Genomic DNA, 17766 nt, shown 5'->3' on the forward strand with positions numbered 1-17766 from the left:
TCTGTCAGCACGGGATTACTTTGGTGATTTATGTGTGTTGAGGGTTAACAGTATGGCTGATAGAGCTGTTAAAAGCTAGCTTGAAGCAGAATTCGTCTAGCCAGGTCTGCTTGGGATCAGAATTCGTGCAATTACTTGGAAGTTTCTGTGCTGCATTCCCAGAATGCTGCTTCCCTGTGAGTTGACCTGACCCTCTGAGACAGTGCAGAATGGATTGTAAAAGGTGTATTGGTTGGTCTGTTTCTTGTCTTTGTAGCTTGTTTCAGTATAGTTTTATGTTATTTCCAATATGTAATTCTATCTTGAATTTTCCTTTGGGGTATATATTTTATTAGATCAGTGTGGTGACTGTAGCAGAGACTCCAGTGTCAGAGTATGGCAGGCTGTATTTGCAGCCACTCTTCCACTTGGGAAAGCACGTTGTTTTCCACCTTGAAGTATGGCATGAAGAGAAAGACTCCATCTATATAGTACAAATTTCATGGAATACCATTAAAAGACTGCTTTCATCCAGCTTGCTCTCTTGTTTTCTTTTCTAATGCCTTCCTGAAACTTGCATTCATATTGTCTTCTTCAATGTCAGTTGTGTACACAAGCACTGGAGCAGACACTTTGGCTGCCAAAAGGGAAAACAGGTTTAGAAAGAGCTGTCTCTGCAGCACTGTCAGTTTTCCTGGCTGTACTAATGTTTAATTCAATGTGCATTCAGTCTCTACCTTGGGAAAGGGGAGCAGCTGATGCTGCCTTTGCTTTGCTGCCACCTTCTTTTTTTTAAAGTGGAGAGCAGTGTACTCTAACATTGTAAGTTGCTTCCACAGTTCTTACCATAATGTTTAGTTACTTTTATGAGACAGACTCATAGTTTTATGGAAGGAAATTGTTGAAAGATTTGAACAGAAATTATATTCAATTTCTCTTCCCCATCTGAATGAACATTTGGTCAAGATTTCTCTGTAGTGTGTGTGTAGGGAAAAAAAATAAATGCGGAAAGACTGCAGCACAATTGACTCTGTAGGGTTTCCAGGATTCTGAGGAAATTGCTGCTTACACTGACTTTTAGGTAGATGTGTTATATCAGTTTTTGTAGGTTTTGATAGTAAACTGATGGCAGAAGGTTAAATCAGGCTCCCAGTTGTCTTCATCCTTGGAATAGGAAGAATAAGTTGATGACGGATAACATAAACACAATCATCATTGATATTTCCCTGTGGTGAAAATGAATCTAAATAGTAACTGAAATATACAATAAGAAAATGGGGTTATCCTCACCATTTGTTACAAGTATATTGGAAATAAAAAATATGACTTATTGCTGTTCCTAGAGTTGTGACTCTAAATAGGATGAAGAGCTTTTGGTGAATAAAAATAGGCAGTTAGTGCAGCTGGTGTGGTGGGGCTTCAGGAAGGAGACCTTCAGAAATGACATTGGGTTTGTCTTCCTCTGGTCTGGTTTCTGTCAGCTCACTGCTTGCAAAACATAGAAATCGATAGAAGGTGAAGGAGGCAATAAACTTCTCACGTACCAGGTTATCTGTTGTTCACAAAGGCTGAAAGATTGAACTGGGAAAATGATAATTCCTTGAGCCAGCCCACACGAGGGAGTGTGCCGTGCTCAGGGGCCACCATGGCTGTGTCTGAGGATGGCACAACACTTCCCTGGCCACCCCAGTGGGCTTTCTAAAGTGAAATTTCAGACTTTTCTTTTAGCATCTCTTGAGCACTGCAGGTGCTAGCACTATTCAAAGACTGCATTTCTCTTGAATAACACATAACCCATTAAAATGAGTGGATTCCTACAAATTTCTTATTTGACACCGGTCATCCCCTGTAGTAATGGTATTTCAGCTGACATTAAGGCAGATTCTTCTGCTGGGATTAGTACTCAGAACCTGTTAGTTTATTAAAACAAATGACAAGGTTAGCAGATGACTTTATTTAAGTATGTTTTCTTGGTGTTCATACAGTAAACAAGACGAAAATGTATAATGTGATGGTGTGTATGGAAGGATGACTGGTCCATTTGTGGCATGGTTTATTGATGCACTCCCAGAAAACCAACTGGAATGGAGAATGGATAAGGAATTTGTACCTTAAGGCTAAAGATTCTACAGAAATGAGGAATAAGTCTTTAAAACTTAAGAGCCTTCATGCAAAATTCACTTAATTGACACTAACAGTTCACTAGTAGAATATTTTTAATTCATCTTCAAATTTTCTTTGTAAATGCATTCACTGATTTGTAAACTATAAATTGAAGAATTGCTGCCTCTGTATCCTGCGTTTTGGAATAATCTCTGTTTTCTTGTATTTGGTGTAATTTGCCTGTTTGACCTCTGCCCTTGTGATACACATGCTGTTCATTTTGGGATTCAAGCAATTTCCTGCAGTCAGGGCTCTTGCTCTCTTGAAGCCACGTAAGATTTTGTGAAAATAGTTGTGCTAGTGCAGAGCCTAATCATCCTGTGCATCTTAATGTCTGTGCAATGTTAATTCTACATGCACAGTGTGGTTTTTTTTAGTTTGTGATTTCAGAAGGGATTAAGTAGCATAGCTGTGGCTAGAACAAGTTTTGTGTCTTAAGTGTGAACTCCTATGTATCTGCATAATTCTGCAAAAGAAAGCTAAAGAATGCCTCCTGGTTTGGGAAATGTTGCACAGGGACGCCATTCTGCTGTGTAGAAGGCAAATTTCTCCAAAACTCTCACTTTGCCTGTGTTTAGTTGGGCTTTTGTGTATGTGAGGGAGGTATTGCCAAGTAGCTTTTCAAGGAATGTTGAGTGATTTTTACCAGATGTGTTCAGAAACCAGATGTGGAAGGCAGAGTCTGTCTCTGAGTATTTGCTGGTTAATCAAGTGCATATTTTTGCTTTTTTTTTTTTCTGAACATAATTCCAGAAGCTGAGTTGTGCAAGCATTAGAGAAGCAACATGCCACTTGACTGAAACCATACTGCTGAAGCATAGAATGTAAGAGAAGAATTCAGAGAAAAGTGTTTCCATAGTAAAAGCTATAACTATTTATTCATTAAAAATAACATTAATCTATACATTGCAAACCTTTTTTTTTTTTTTTTTTTTTTTTTTCTGAAGACATTTCATGCTATGTTTGCAGGAAATAGATAACAATGAAGTGACAACTTTGGTTTGAATTTTCCGTGAAGTTCTTGTCTAAAGTATCTGTATTTAGTGGCTGTACATGTTCATAATATGTGCTTCTTTTTGAGCTGGAAAGTACCATTCAGTACTCTGATATGTAATGCCTTTCTGCTTTATTTTCTAAAAATTTAACCCATCTTAATCTAAAATCACTATAAAATTATATTTAAAGGGCAATGTTGTAATGTGAAAAATGGGAGTTGAATGTGAGATTCTCCTTTTAGGTTCTTCCTCTTCTGTCTAGATATTATCTTTGTGGTGTTGATGGTGATACTGTGCTTACAAGTTTTAGAATGGTATTAAAATTCAGATAATTAATCTACCAAATGCAGGGTGTCAGAAAAAAATACTAATTTGCATTTGTTGAATATTCATATCAGTTATCAAGGCTGTTTAAATAAAATGAGTGTAAAGGTACAAATGTGTGTTTGCACATGTGTGGCTGAAAAAAATCTTATCTTCCATTTGTTATGTCCACTCCTAAGTAGAGGGGTATTTATTGCTGCAGTCATATGGATATTAATATAGTTTTCTCCATCTGACTTTCTTTTAGCACACTGATTTATGTCAGTACATGGACAAACACCCTGGAGGGCTTCATCCAGAGAATGTGAAGGTAAGAGTCAAAAAGAGCACACATTCAAGGCAAATGCCGTAGCAGTAGCTTTGCAAAAAATGTCATGTCACTTGTTTCACAGAAACTGATTGCTTGCTAAAAGGAAAATGCCTGACATATGAACTGTATTTTAAAATATTTGTTTTCTTTGAAAATAATTACAAATTCAAGTATTGGAGCATTCCAGCAATAGAATTTCTGAAGCTTGTAAAATTGACTCAGAGCCAAAATATATAAGTGAATGCTGTTTACAGTGTTGGTAATCCTTCCCCTCCATTCAAACATTTGCTCTTAAGACAATACTAAAACCCCAGGGTAAATATCCTTTAGGCTCTCAGTGCTAGACCTTCAGTTAGGTAAGTTAGTGTGGGTTCATCAAGTTTGAGGGAACTGTAATGAATTGTATTAGCTGGACGTATTGCTTTTTATATGAACATATAAAATCTTCCCTAATCTCTCTATTCACTTTCTTGGATGAGATCAGCATTTTCATAGCTGATCTCGCTTTGGAAATTTTTTTTCCTTCTAAGGTAAATACTGAGAATCATCACACAGGAAGGAGAGAGTTTACTAGCAGGATTTAATGGAAAGATAGACAAGTGGAGACTTGATCCAGTTTAGGAAGTCAGTCAAATGATTTTAGCATCAAATGGAAGCCAACCAGGCATGCAGAATGTGTCATGTGTGTATAGGTCCCTCAGATGATATTTGTTACAATTGTCTTGCACTTGACACCGGTCCCAGTGATGTTCTACTTTAGAAGTGTTTATCTTCACTTGTAATACTGGAAACTTTATTCCAGGATGTAACTTACTGAAATGTAGAAGTTCATGAAAACTCTCTCTCTTTTCTGGAAAAGCCAGAAGGCCTGTTTGGTTTTTAAAAAAAGAAAATTATTCTAGAAAGAGAAAGTATTTTTTCTTCTGCAGTAGCTGATTATTGCTTCACATCATGTAATTTCATTAATATTCTCTGTTCTTTGGATGAAAAGTGGCATCTACAACATATGAATTTCGATAAGAATTACTGCCATCTTAAAAAAATTAAGGAAAATTCCTCCTTACTACATATAATTGGGGGAGGTGGGGGGAAACCAACACACACACACCATCAGTGTGGCACTAAAGGGGGTGAGGTAGGACCTGCTTTTTGACCCGTGAAACTTCTGAGCTTTCTTCCTTCCTCACTTTCCTAAGCAGAGTTTCAGGTGTTGAATGTGCTTGTTAAAACAAGGAGCCTCAGGGGGAGCTGCAGCAGCAGCATTTCCCTTTCAGATTTTGCTGCATTTATTTCTGTGGGTATCTGCACCATCTAACAGTGCTCAGCAACACCTTTGAAGCCTATAGACACATTAGATATACTTATTTGAGTATCTAAGTGTAGAATCCTGATGTACTGCTGGTTCAAGTTTTTAAAATTCCCAATGGATTATTAATAAAAGTGGGGGGTGGTGAGAGGGGAGAAAAGAAAAAAAATTTGGAAGTTGGAGTAGATGAAACTTCAATCAGCAGATGAAACATGAGCAATCCCATTGAACAATTAACTTTTTTTCTCTTCAATAATCCTGATGAAAATCAGTTACATATATTTAATAAACTCTTTTGCCAGACCAGCAGCAAAAGCTAGCCTTAATCATGCAGTAATTGCTAAAACCAGGCATGATGATTTGAGGTCCTACCATTTTAATAAATGAATCAGACTGCTTGTGATTTTTAGTGCGATACCTGCTCTCAAAACTGAATTAAAAATAGTCCAAGAGAGTGATTTCTTCAGCTGGGAGGACAAAAACCCAGTCACACATGCCAAAATTTTTCAGACCTTCACTAGCATGCCAAACTAAAAGCTTGTGCTGCTCTTTTGTTTCAGAGGAAGTAAGATGGTAATTTCATAACCATTTCATTTTAATGCTTTGTTGTGCTGTACTCAGTTTGTTGACATATGCAGTTGGGGATCTGAGACTTTGCCATCTTGTTTTGGTTTTAGCTTCGGGACAAAGTTGTCTTTTTGGATCCACAGCTGATTTCTAAGAGTTAAGTTGAGCTGTATTAATAAGCCTTCTCTCCCTGCCAGCCCCTTCTTTCTAGAGGTCCTTCAGTAATTTCACTTTTAGTCAGACTGTTCTGTTTGTTCAGAATCAGTGGTTATGTGATCCCCAAATCCATTTTAAAAGCTTCCAGTTGAGCAATTATATTCCAGTAGCAATAAATTAGTCTCGGCTCTCTGGGGCTAACCTGTGGGATTAAGCCATTGATGCTCTCCCAGCATGACAAAAGACCCCCTGCCTTTTAATTTTGTTCCTGAGGAAAGTATTACCTATTGATGGATATTTCTTTCTGGCTTGTTGCCAGTTATTATAAATACAAGCCCACATAATCACACATCTTTTTTTTCCAAAGAATATATATGGTAATTCCCGTTAAACAGTATTTTATAAGAAGGCAGATGCAAAACTATTATTTACTTAGGTCTTGGCTTCTACAGGATATCTTCATCTTAATTATATTTCTGAATTTTCTCTGTATTTGCAAGCTAAAGACAATGCTTGTTCCCTCAGGCTTGCTTTTAAATGAAGACTCATAAATAGAATGAAAATCTAAATTACTTTGATGGACACACATATTGTTGTCCCCTCAGGTATTGTGTTTGACATTGCCTTTCTTCGTGGTTTTAAATAGGCTATTTGCTGTCACTTAAGTATTTTAAATAAAGACTAAGCAGGATATTATAAGTATGTGGAAGTATAAAGAAGAATGTCTCAGCTGGCAGTTAGAGAAGTCCAGGGACAGTATGCTTAGTCAAATAAAACAAGATTGCTTCCCAAAGTCTTAGGTTTAGCATTTTTATTGGTATGTATGTATTGACACAAAATGATTTCAGGATTTTATAATTCACGGGTGGAGGTGCAAGTCTTACATATAACATCAGGCTTTAAACTCTTCAAGGAACTTGTGTGTGATGCTGAGATGTTGCTTTAAAAATGCCTATCCCTGGTAATGTTAAACCAGTTGTTCTGATTATATAAACACAGTTAGGTACCTGAAACATCTTCATCAGCTTGAAGGGAAATTGGCATAAAGCAGTTGTTTTAATCCATAATATTCTGCAAACTCCATTAGCTCCAAACATGCAATTATTATTTACATCTTCGGTAGCTAACAAACTTACATGTCTACCATTTATTTATAACTATATATTCAGATACTGTGTACAGTGTTATAGTAAGAGATGTAGAGGAAAAGGATAATCAATTAATAAGTCCCTGTGTGGTAGGCATGGCCTCATCTTCTCTTGTCTGGTTTAAAAGATGTCTTTCTCAGTTTTTCCACAATTGAAGGCAAGCAATAAATCTTAAATACATGGCCCCACATATAATTATGTTTCTGCTGGAAGCTACCACTGCAACCTTGTCCATGACTGGAAATAGGAATTGATTTATATGTGCACCGTGTGGTGCTTGCCAAGCTGCAAAATGTGCTATTGCAAATTGAGGTACAAGATTTGCTCCTGAATCTCCTGTGCTGTTCCTCCTGGCCCAGACTACTGAAATATGTACTCCTGGCTTTCTTTCCTACAGATGTTGCAGCCTTTAGAGATAGTGCATGCTCAATTGGAATACCTGGATTGCTTTCTATAGCAGAATCTCTAATGGGTCAGAGCAAGTAGCTGACCCTACCAGTGATACTTTTTTTTTTTTGTTATGATCTTCATTCTGATTTATGGCCCTTTCTATCTGGTACAGAGCTATCTCCACCAATTTTTTGTCTTACCTTCTTGGTTCTCCTGTGCCTTTATTTTCAGCTGTCCATAGATGGATGTGGTTTTGTAAATTCATAATTTAAGTATCTTTTTATTTGTGCATTTCAGCATGTCCTGTGAAAATGTAATTGCTCTTAGCTTCTTCTAATCTTTGAATTATCACCTTTATTTTGTGTCTTTTACTCCATATTATTACATTCCCAGTAATGTGCACAAATTCATCTTCATGCCTGGATGCATTTATTTTATAGTTCAGTTTGTTTACTGTAACTCCTATTGCTAGTAGAATAAGTGGAGCAAAGGCTTGCATCTGTCATGCCTGCATTGCTTGTTTGCATCCCTGCCATAAAAATAAATCTATTAATGAGAGCTGATTTGCTTCTTAATTAGTGATGCTGTCTTGAGATAGCAGAAGTCTTTTGAGAAAAGCATCCTGAATTTTTTCTCTCTTTTTTTCTTCTACTTGCACTGTTAGAGGTAATACTGATTTGTGTGAGCATTGGACAGAGAAAAGCCCCCATCTTTGGCAATAAAAAAGACACGTCCCTCTGACCCACTGTTCCTTAATCCCTGCAACACCAGCCTGAATGACATGGGCTGTCAAACAGACAAAAACTGTCCCTGTCTCTTAATTGCTTTCAAAATCTTTTACTTCAGGCAACTTGGAAATCTCCTGTAGTCTGCTGTGACCAGAGGGGGAAGAAACTTCCAGTTTGTTCTTATTCTATCTAATATTGCTGCACTGATTTGTTCTTCTCCCTGGGCACCTTTTCTTTTCCTAGGGCCAAAAAGTGTTAAGAAGAAATAGGCTTGTTGAGCTTTGCATGCAGGCAACAAGAATAGTCAGCCTTCTCCCAGGAGCCTTCAAGACTTCAGCTCTTACCCATCTCAATTTTGAGCCTTCCTTTCTCCTAGGAGGCAGGGCACAGCAGTCTTCTGTGCCTAATGGATGGATATTTTTGAAGCAAAATCTCAACTAAATAAGCCCTACCCCCACCAGAATCTTTTAAACTGTGTTTTATCACTGCAATACTGAGTCAGGGTATGTGGCAAAATGTGGATTGGGATTTGGGTACTAAGTTTCCTAGGGCAGCCCAATAATCTCCATAAAAATATGCTTCTGTTTCAGCAAAAAATACAGTTAGTTTGTGTTAAAACTAAAAAAAAAAAAATAAAAAAATAAAAGGAATGTAATAGATAGTAATTAGTGGCACATAATGGGATGCTGCCAAATTTTTCTGTGCTAAATGCTCAAGAAGACGTCAGTCAACTTTATAGTTAAAAAACCTCAGATATGATAAAAATATTTGGTTTATTAAACTAAGGGTTTAATGGTGGTCTCCATAACATTGGATTGAAAACGTTGAAATACACTGATCGTTATATGATATTACCTGAAATCTCTGGAACGTAGTCATTCATGATATTCATGTATTCCTCACTGCACTGCAGCACTGTGAACATTGTCCTTAACTAATGGTTGCAGTTTTTAATGTTGAATCTGTTTTTGTCAGATGAGTAATTTTGGCATTTAATGACTAATGTGAAAATTAATAATCTGAGTCAAAGCCATAGGGTAGTTGCCATCTGATGCCGTCTGTAAACATTAATATTTATCACTGAAGTGATTACAGCTTTAGGATGGTCTGAAGCACAAAGGGTAGGGAAGCATTCAGAACATGCAGGGATTAGGCAGCTCCTGTGTCATATCCATATGAGACCTGCTGCACTTTGGTGAAGCTGCTTGAACTTTGGCAGTAGCAGAGTGCTCCACACTGGCTCTTGCTGAGCAATAGCTACATTTATTAATCATAAAATACAAACCCACGTGCTTGTTAGAAAAGCATAATATCCGAAAAGTAGGATAAAAATGCTAAAGGTTTTAGGTTGCAGTTGTGTTAACAATGTAGGTGTCCCTAGCATGTTTCTGTTTTCTTTCCATTGTGTGATTGTATCAGCACCCGTGGCATGGACAGGAGTGTTCCCCTTTTTCTGTTGATTACAGAATCCAACATTAATATGTTGGATTACTTGGCCAGTCCTGCATCCCCATGTGACAAAGACATGTTACACGGTGTAGGGGAAGCTGTGGTGCCTCAGCACCTGTGTGTAACTAGAGGTGTCTGACCAGGGGGTTGAGCACCATAAACATAGTGCACAGGAACTGGGCAGTTAAACTGTGGTAGTAGATCCAGCTATGATGAATTTTCATGTCCCTGACTCACTAGGGTTTGAAGAAAACAGTCTTTGGCTTGGAGGTGAAAACCTCCTGTGGTGGTCCTTTTAAATTTATCCATTATTACTGGAAGCAAATCTAAACTAATGTCATACTTCTGAAATCTCTCTCCTAGTCACTAAAATTGGTCATGCTGCTGATGTGAAGTTGAATTAAAAGTATATTTCAGCAGATATGTTAAGTAAGACGTGATACTGTTTAATGTGGTTGAGAGGGTGCTATTTTTCATTCCTCATTCAGTGAACAAGCAGGTGTGCAGCAGACAGAATAATGTTATGCCAAATTAAGGTCGTCTTTTACACATGGCATTGAGAATTGATTATTTAAATTAGACTTTTTAGTTATCAGACATTAAATATGGCATCAGCATTTCACTCTACTTCATGTCAGTCTTGTCACTTAATTGTTTGATAATATGCACAACTGTGAACAGTTAATGCAGAATCTTCATTAGCATGCTAAATTCATGCTAGAAGAATGTCACTTTCATAAGTGCACTTGTAATTTATTGTCTGTATGATCTTCATGATTCACATACAGCAAGAAAACGTGTATATTGTAGGGAGAACACTTCAATTTTTTTAAATCAGTGAGGCAACAATTACCACTCTGACCTACTTCAGCATGGAAGCGAGTTGATGAAAGGTAAAAAAGCAGATTCAATTGAATTAAATTTATTTTTACTTTTGCCATTCAGAAGAAAAAAATTTGAGTCTTCCACTTACTGAATATTAGGAGATGACTATAACTGATCATAAGGGAGTGTCTTTATACTCAGTTAATTAAGCACACCTTCCTCATTGCAAATGACTGTAGTAGTACCCAAAGGGGATAAAAAATTATTAAAAGAGCATCAAAGAGAATAGAAGTTAGCAAATTAACACATTCCAGTCTTTTTCCTTTGCAGTTCTGCTGGAAGTAAGTGGAAAAATCTGCATATATACACATTTTTAAGTGATGATGCAATGCAGATTTCCAGTGGCTGTATCATATGTATTTGTGTGACATTGCCATGGTAAGACTCTCATGTAAGGAATGCAGGAGCAAGTTAGAAGCCTTTATAAATGCATTTTGAAGTGGATTTTTTAAAATTCTTTTGGAGAGAACTGAGTTGATTCCAGGGAAGACAGATAGGAGAAACCTTTTAGTGAGATAAATCTTATTATGATCCTGAAAATCCTGCAGATTCAAATAGCTAATAATTTTTTATTCAGATTTTTCTTATTCATAGGAATGCAAATTTGTCTCAAATCAATACTTTGTCCCTGGAACTTCTGACAATTTAAGCAACAGAGTAGACAAAGCTTTGACCTAAAAAGTTCAGTATTTCCCCAGATCATAGAAGTGAAAAGTTGGGTTTTATCTCAAGCTTATCCTGGTTGAGAAGGGGGAAATGAATAGCAAACCAAGTGCAATAAAAAAGAAGATTGTGTTTGATGAGCATTTGACATGCCAGCAGAAGTCACAGAGGGACATTTCTCATTGCTTCTGTGCTAGTACATATTACCAGGTCATTGTTTCTAGTGGTAATATTTAAAACAAGTAGTTCTAAAACTCCCAAACAGTCTAGTGAACCCAAATGGAACTGAGTGATGTGTTCAGTTGTGTTTATTTCCAAGGCTCTGAGATGGCACTAGAGTGATTTATCATCTCCTTTTGCCTTTTTGAATAGTCAGTAATTTACAGAAGCCTGTACTGTCCTCTGGATGATAGGGAGAACTTCTGTGGTTGCAAGCATGAGATGGTATGTCCCAAGTTTGGTTTCTTTTACTGGTATTTTTAGATTTGATGGCCTATTAAGACTAAATATGATTTGATTGATGCTGAATACACATTTGGGAATTCAGATGATTGTTTGATACCCAGACAGTGTGCTTTGATACATAGAGAAAGCAAAAGCATTTGTCTAATGATGAGTGATAATAAAGCTTGTGTGGTATTGTGTATTATTTTTCAAAAGTAACTATACTAATAGAGCAGTATGAGTTTGCTAAAGGAAAGACACATTAATTCAGACTTACTTTCACCTTTTTTCTGAAATAATGTTACCTCCTGGTCCAGATTATCTCAGCCTTTTTTGCAGTCTTTTGCTGCCAAGAGAGCAGAACTAAGAGTTTTGTGCATCTTCTGTAAACTAAAAAGTTCTTTGTAGCTTTCTAGCTCTATGTAGCTTTCTACTTCTGTATCCAGGGCCAGGTCCTCTATTCCCACAGTACAGCATGAATTAAGGGAGCTCAAATGAAGAAAATAGTTTAGAAATCCTTCTTTGCCATCACAGAAAGACTTATAAAAGCTCTCACAGCCATCATTATTATGTTCTCTTGGCAAGTGTCCTTTCTGTCATTGGGGTCCTCAGTGCCTCAGCAGAGTCTGTGTGGAAATGGTACATTTTCTGGAGAATCTCCCTATGCATGTTGTGAATTTCTGCTTTTCACTTACCCCAGTGTCCTTTGCCAGAAGCTGTACCACCTCTGATAATGGAGGGCAACTGTATGGAGTCATCTGAGTACTTTATGCAGATTATTTGTCCAAGAGTGTTGCCCTTCGTTGTTAGACTGGAAAGAGCTTTCTGAACCTAAGTCAGACAGTGTTAGCTGCTCTCAATCCCACCCTTTAGATGTGTTTTGCATGGCCTGTGTCAGTGTCTAATTTACAAGCTCGTTAGTAAAGCATTCTGCAGCTCAGGGCCACCAGGCAGCCACTGGATGCCTGCCTACAAGGCTCTAGATTGTACATTCACCCAGGCTCATTAAAACACCAGGAAAACTGGGCTGTTCATCCAGAGAGCTACAAGTCTCTCAGAAAATGTTGTATTTTACAACTACTGTGGGCATTTGGTCAAATGTTGCATATAGCTCAAATGGCTATCCAGGCATTACACTTGAAGGACTTTGTAGGTACTAAGTCACCCCTTTGTGGAGTTGAGGGCTTTCTCTTGTAAGTTTTAAGAACTGCTAATGTTCTTTTAATATCACAGTCCATAAACCCTGAATTAGCTTTGACCTGCATGCATTTTTCTTGCTGATAATGGAAAGTCTTCATTAAAATATGTTGCTCATTAAAGTGAGAGCTGCATAACAGTCAGGGGAAAAAAGGTATTTTTTAATGGCTATAATAAATAAGCAAGACTTGAAGCCACAAGTGTTAGGGCTTTTTGTCTGAATGTGAAGCATTGAGCTTCCTGATGTTAAGCTTTGCTGAAAACCTGACTTCTAAGGACAAATCTCTGTCCTGTTTTCTGTCTTTTTCAACTCTCACCACAATGACTTTTGTCATTTTGTGAACCTAATTTTATTACCAAACCCTTTATTCTTACTAATAAGCTAGAAACTGTATACAAATGATGTTTTAGTGAAAGATGTCTTAGTTTGTTTATTGCAGGTTATTCAAATACCTATACAGCCTTGTGTATGACCATGCAAATATTAAAATTACTGACATGAAAGCTAAAGAGCTATGTATCTGTGTTGTTTTTACCATCATAAACTCCCTGTGGAAATGCATGTTGAATTTGCTGTTAACTCCAGCTGCCATTCTGTGGCCTTGAGAAATTGCAGTTCAGTTGCTCGTTCAAAACCCCCTGAAAAAAGCCCAGGCTGAGGTTTCATAGTGATTGGAATTGAGTGAGGTGGAGGATGGAAGAAGATGAGAGTGTGACCATGATAGGAAGTATGTCGATTTCAGACTGGCTATATGGGCAAGGATTGATTGTACCTCCTCTAGGATTCATTTTTGTCCTTTTGAAGGTAATGCAGATAATCTGGAAAGAAAACAGGTTTCTTGGAGAAGGCTTTCCTCAAGGGCAGGAGAGAGAGCTTGACAGTGAGAGGGCAGAAGAGCTTTGTGAGGAATCAGAAACAGTGTTTTCCAATTCATCTTTTCTTTTTGTGGGCTGGGTGGCTTCCTCCAAGGAGGTGTGAGTGAATTAATTAACTTTTGGGGAAGTACTTAAGGAGTACAGCATGTCTATAAGTTTGGAATAAAACTACATTCCAAAGCTGTCCTCAGGAGCAGATGTTTGTTCTGTTCAGCTGTGAAGTTGCTGGGCATTTTTTTTAGCACATTATGTCAAGTCACTTGACTCTTTGCACTAAAGCCAAATAAGAGACATTAATAAATATATTTTGACTTATTATAAAGATTACAGTGCTGTAAGCTACCATGATAATTGAAATTTCTTTGTATATTTAAAAATAATGTTTGAAGTTAAATGTCACTGATTTAGCCTAGCAAACTGGTTATTTTGTCCATATTTTTATTTTAAAAATATATTATTTTGAAGTAATTTAATAGAATTAAATTGTTCTTTTCAGGCTGTAATGAAAACCATTTCTGCTTCTTGCTCTTATTAAAATAGTTTTTACGTACAATGAATTCCACGTTAATCACAATTTTAAAAAGAATGTGCATGTTACTTATGACTTTCCTGCTATTCTTTGTTTCTGTATTTTGCTCTTAGGTTTCCTCAGCACATTGTTAGACCCAGCCCTGGCAAGAAGGTGATTGATATGGCTCTTTGTGCCCTGGCTAAATAGCTAAACATAGAGTGCATTGTGTCTGCACTCAGGGAAAAAATGAAATGCAATTAAATTCATTTCGCCTTCAGTAACATGACATTTCTGTTTCTTTCATGTCATCCTTTATTCTCTTCTATAATCAGATTTTGTAACCCTTTTTATAATGTCTCTTCACTTCAGTAATCACTGAATAGGATGCTTGTGTTGCAAGTTAATTAGAAATCCTCGTGTGCCTGAGTTGACTTTTCCCAGATCTTTGGTGTGGTTTCCACATCTTCTAGAGAGAACGTTTTGCTGTCCTCTGAGCTCTGAGGCACGAAGTCCAAATCTGTTCTTGGATCCTCCTTGTTTAGCTTTGGAGGGGATTTTTGTGTTCACATTTAGAAGCTGAAGTATTTCTTACAATATAGCAGGCGAAAGGAAGGGTCTCTGCATTGGGATAGTTCCTTCCTAACTGCAAAGAAAACTCCTGGGAGTTTATTCACCCTTTGTATGGACAAAACCCACGATGGTTAACACAGCCCTTCGCAGCAGGTGTCTGAAAGGATGCAGGAGAACCATGCATGGGAGACGTGAAAGGGGGAGGACAAAAGATCTTCTTCATCCAGTGCTTTGTTCATAATTGTAAATTACAGAATACACAGTAGTAATGCTTAGTTTTAGGAGTAAGCATTTACAGAGTCCAGGGAAGGACTCTTAAGAAATCAGGAGATGGAGTGAGTTAGGTTTCTGTCTAAATTTACCTTAAAGACTATTGCAAGTAGGTTTCAAAAGTCATCTTTAGGTTCAGTGAGAGTTATTATTTCCTAATGAAAAATACATAAGAAACTCCCATTAAAATAGACTTCGAAGGATAAAATCTATTTTACTTGCAGATTTCCTTGGGTACATGGGCCTTATTGTTATACCATTAATTTCTTCTTTGTTTTAGCTTCAGTGTTCCATCCCCCATCCTTATCTCCCCATCCCTATCCACCCTGTACTGTTGTTTCCTATAATTAGTGAAGATACACATCTGTCTTCAGGCTACCACCTAATCTCTAAGGCCATATGGGTAAATGAAATACAATTATAATTTGGTAGAAACCAAGCCTTCTGCACATGGGTGTATTACTCTTGTTCTTTTTAAAGCAATCATATTGAATCTATGGCATAGTAGGGCTTGGAGGCTGGGTTTAGTCCTCTCAAAGTAAGTATATTTCAGATGGAAATTTCATTGTGTTAAATTTGGGTGGGAGCTAGCCAGTTTGGGAGGAATTCTGACACAATGTTACTGCAATGTGCAAGCACCCTGCATATCGTGAAGAAATCACCTGTGGTTATATGCAAAATATTAACAGAGGTCATTTTTTGTCCCCCTCTTTTTCAGTTATTTTTATTTCAGTTGCTGCGAGGACTGTCTTACATCCACCAGCGTTACATTTTGCACAGGGACCTGAAACCACAGAACCTTCTGATCAGTGACACGGGGGAGTTAAAGCTGGCAGACTTTGGTAGGCAAGCAGTTAATTACAAGTCTCTTATAATGTTGTAGGAATGTCAGACAGATGGTTCCATTGATTTCTCTCCCCCCCTCCCACCCTATTCCTTAGACACACCTTCTTCATTGTAGATAATTGCACATTTTTCTCCTGAGTGAAGAAATTGATTATGGTCAACAAAATGCTTGGTTAAAAGGGAGCAAGTGGAAGACAAATACCTACTCCAGTTGTCTCAAGGAAGATAATACTGAAAGTATTTCCATTATATTTGCCACGAGGCCTCTGAATTAGTATTAAAAACCTTTAAAAAGAAAAGAAAAAAAGTAGAGAGAGACCTGAAGCAGCTCTAGGGTTGTAAAGATCTGGATCAACTTTGGTTAAATGGTCATTGAAAGAGACTGAAGGACACAAGAATAAGTGTTCCTTCTGTAGAATAAAGGGCACTGGGATTGCCTGGACTGCTTTCAGTATCCATTAGTTCTTTCTGGGGAAGCCTTATGTGGAGTCAGGATAAATTATCCGCTGAAATCTTAGCCTTTGGCCTATTTTTAAATTTTTAAGCCATTTTCTAGTGGCTACACCAAGGCAAGTACTCTTTCCTCTGAAAACCATTGTGAATGCAGATGTGGAAAATGGCAATATCTTTCTTTAGTGGTTTACACAAAAGGTTGTAGGAATTTCTTTCTTTCCTGTAGGTCAGTTTCTCAGTTACTGATTCCAGCAGTATTTCTGAAGTAAGCTGAAAATGTGACCTCTTGGCTATTTTGAAAATGTTTTTTTATTTTATGACTGCTATCCACATCATGCTTCAGATTTCATGCAGCAGCAGTAATGAGGAAGCCTTGTGTGCTAATTGGCAATTTCACTGTTAATGTAGTCATGAGGTTTTGTCTTTTAATTAGCGTTACTGCAATTAACAGCTCAGTGTGTATTTGCTGTGCTGGAGAATGGAACAGGACTTAAGGTGGACACAGTCCACAAGAACTTGATTGGCCTTTGGACTGTAAGGCAATTAGAGAAATAGTATTAGAAGCAATTGTCTCCTGGTTTACATATGATTTTTTGTTGTAATTTTTCAAAACTTGCTGTTTTTTGAAATCAATGCTTAAAAAACCCATTCCTGCATGTTACATTTTGTTACTATGAGCTTTCACTCTTAAGGATATGAAACAGGTGCATCATTCAGTGTTCTTGTAGTGAAATATGAGTTAACTCTCTGTTGAAGGTGTTGTGCTGTTTAATAGTTTTGTTGTTATCATTTATATGTATAGAACCCTATGAACTAATCTGACTTCCAAGTATCCCCATATGATAAATCTCTCAGGAGATTGTAACAATGGTTCTCTAGCTTTGGTGGATGCTGAAAACCATAAAAGGTCTCACAGCCTCTTTTGTTTGTAAAATGTTTCCTGTGGTGTGGGGGTGGGTAGCTGAAGCTCTGTGGCTTGTGTGGCTGGGGAGAGGGAGGCTGCAAACTTTTTTACTGTGTTTTTAAGAAAAACGAAAACAACCTGCCTTTCACCAGCACTATTAAATGCACTGCTGGAGGTGTGAACTGATCAATGAAATGTCCAACCTAGACATAAGTTGACTCTGGTTTTGGTCCTGGCTGTGATTGCCTGGTGTTGCCATAGAGCAGAGGACAGAGTGGGACATTTGTTCCTGCCCTGCTGTAGTAGGAAATGTAACTATCACTTCTGATGAAATTATTGCCTCATGATAGCAGCAGGCTAAATATTCCAGTGATGACATGAAAGGCACGATTTTCATAGCTTTGTGTGAGCAGGAGTTTAAGGTTGACCATTGTGTATGGTTTTGAAAGAGAGACTAGAAATGTGTAAGTACAACCAGAAAGAAATACACGGTGGTACAGACATCAATGTGTAATATTGTACAGAGGATATTTTTTCCCTTGCCTTGACATAACAGAAACATCTGCATAATCTACTCTTTTACACAGAGAGAAGATTATATATCTCCTTTTTTCTTTAAAGCTAGATTTTCC

The 17766-nt window shown here is 37.5% G+C and overlaps 1 protein-coding gene across 15 annotated transcripts in view; it reads left to right on the top strand.

The window, feature by feature from the left end:
- The window catches only part of CDK14 (cyclin dependent kinase 14), a 405136-nt gene that overhangs the window by 143415 nt on the left and 243955 nt on the right, over positions 1 to 17766 (top strand). For all 15 annotated transcript variants that reach the window (XM_088161472.1, XM_088161466.1, XM_088161458.1 and 12 more), the window contains 2 exons: positions 3709 to 3771; positions 15650 to 15773. In XM_088161472.1, the coding sequence (XP_088017598.1) occupies positions 3709 to 3771; positions 15650 to 15773 (187 nt within the window). The remainder of the gene's footprint in view (positions 1 to 3708; positions 3772 to 15649; positions 15774 to 17766) is intronic.

Source organism: Sturnus vulgaris, chromosome 1 (genome assembly GCF_052056855.1).
Source record: "Sturnus vulgaris isolate bStuVul1 chromosome 1, bStuVul1.hap1, whole genome shotgun sequence".
NCBI lineage: Eukaryota > Metazoa > Chordata > Aves > Passeriformes > Sturnidae > Sturnus > Sturnus vulgaris.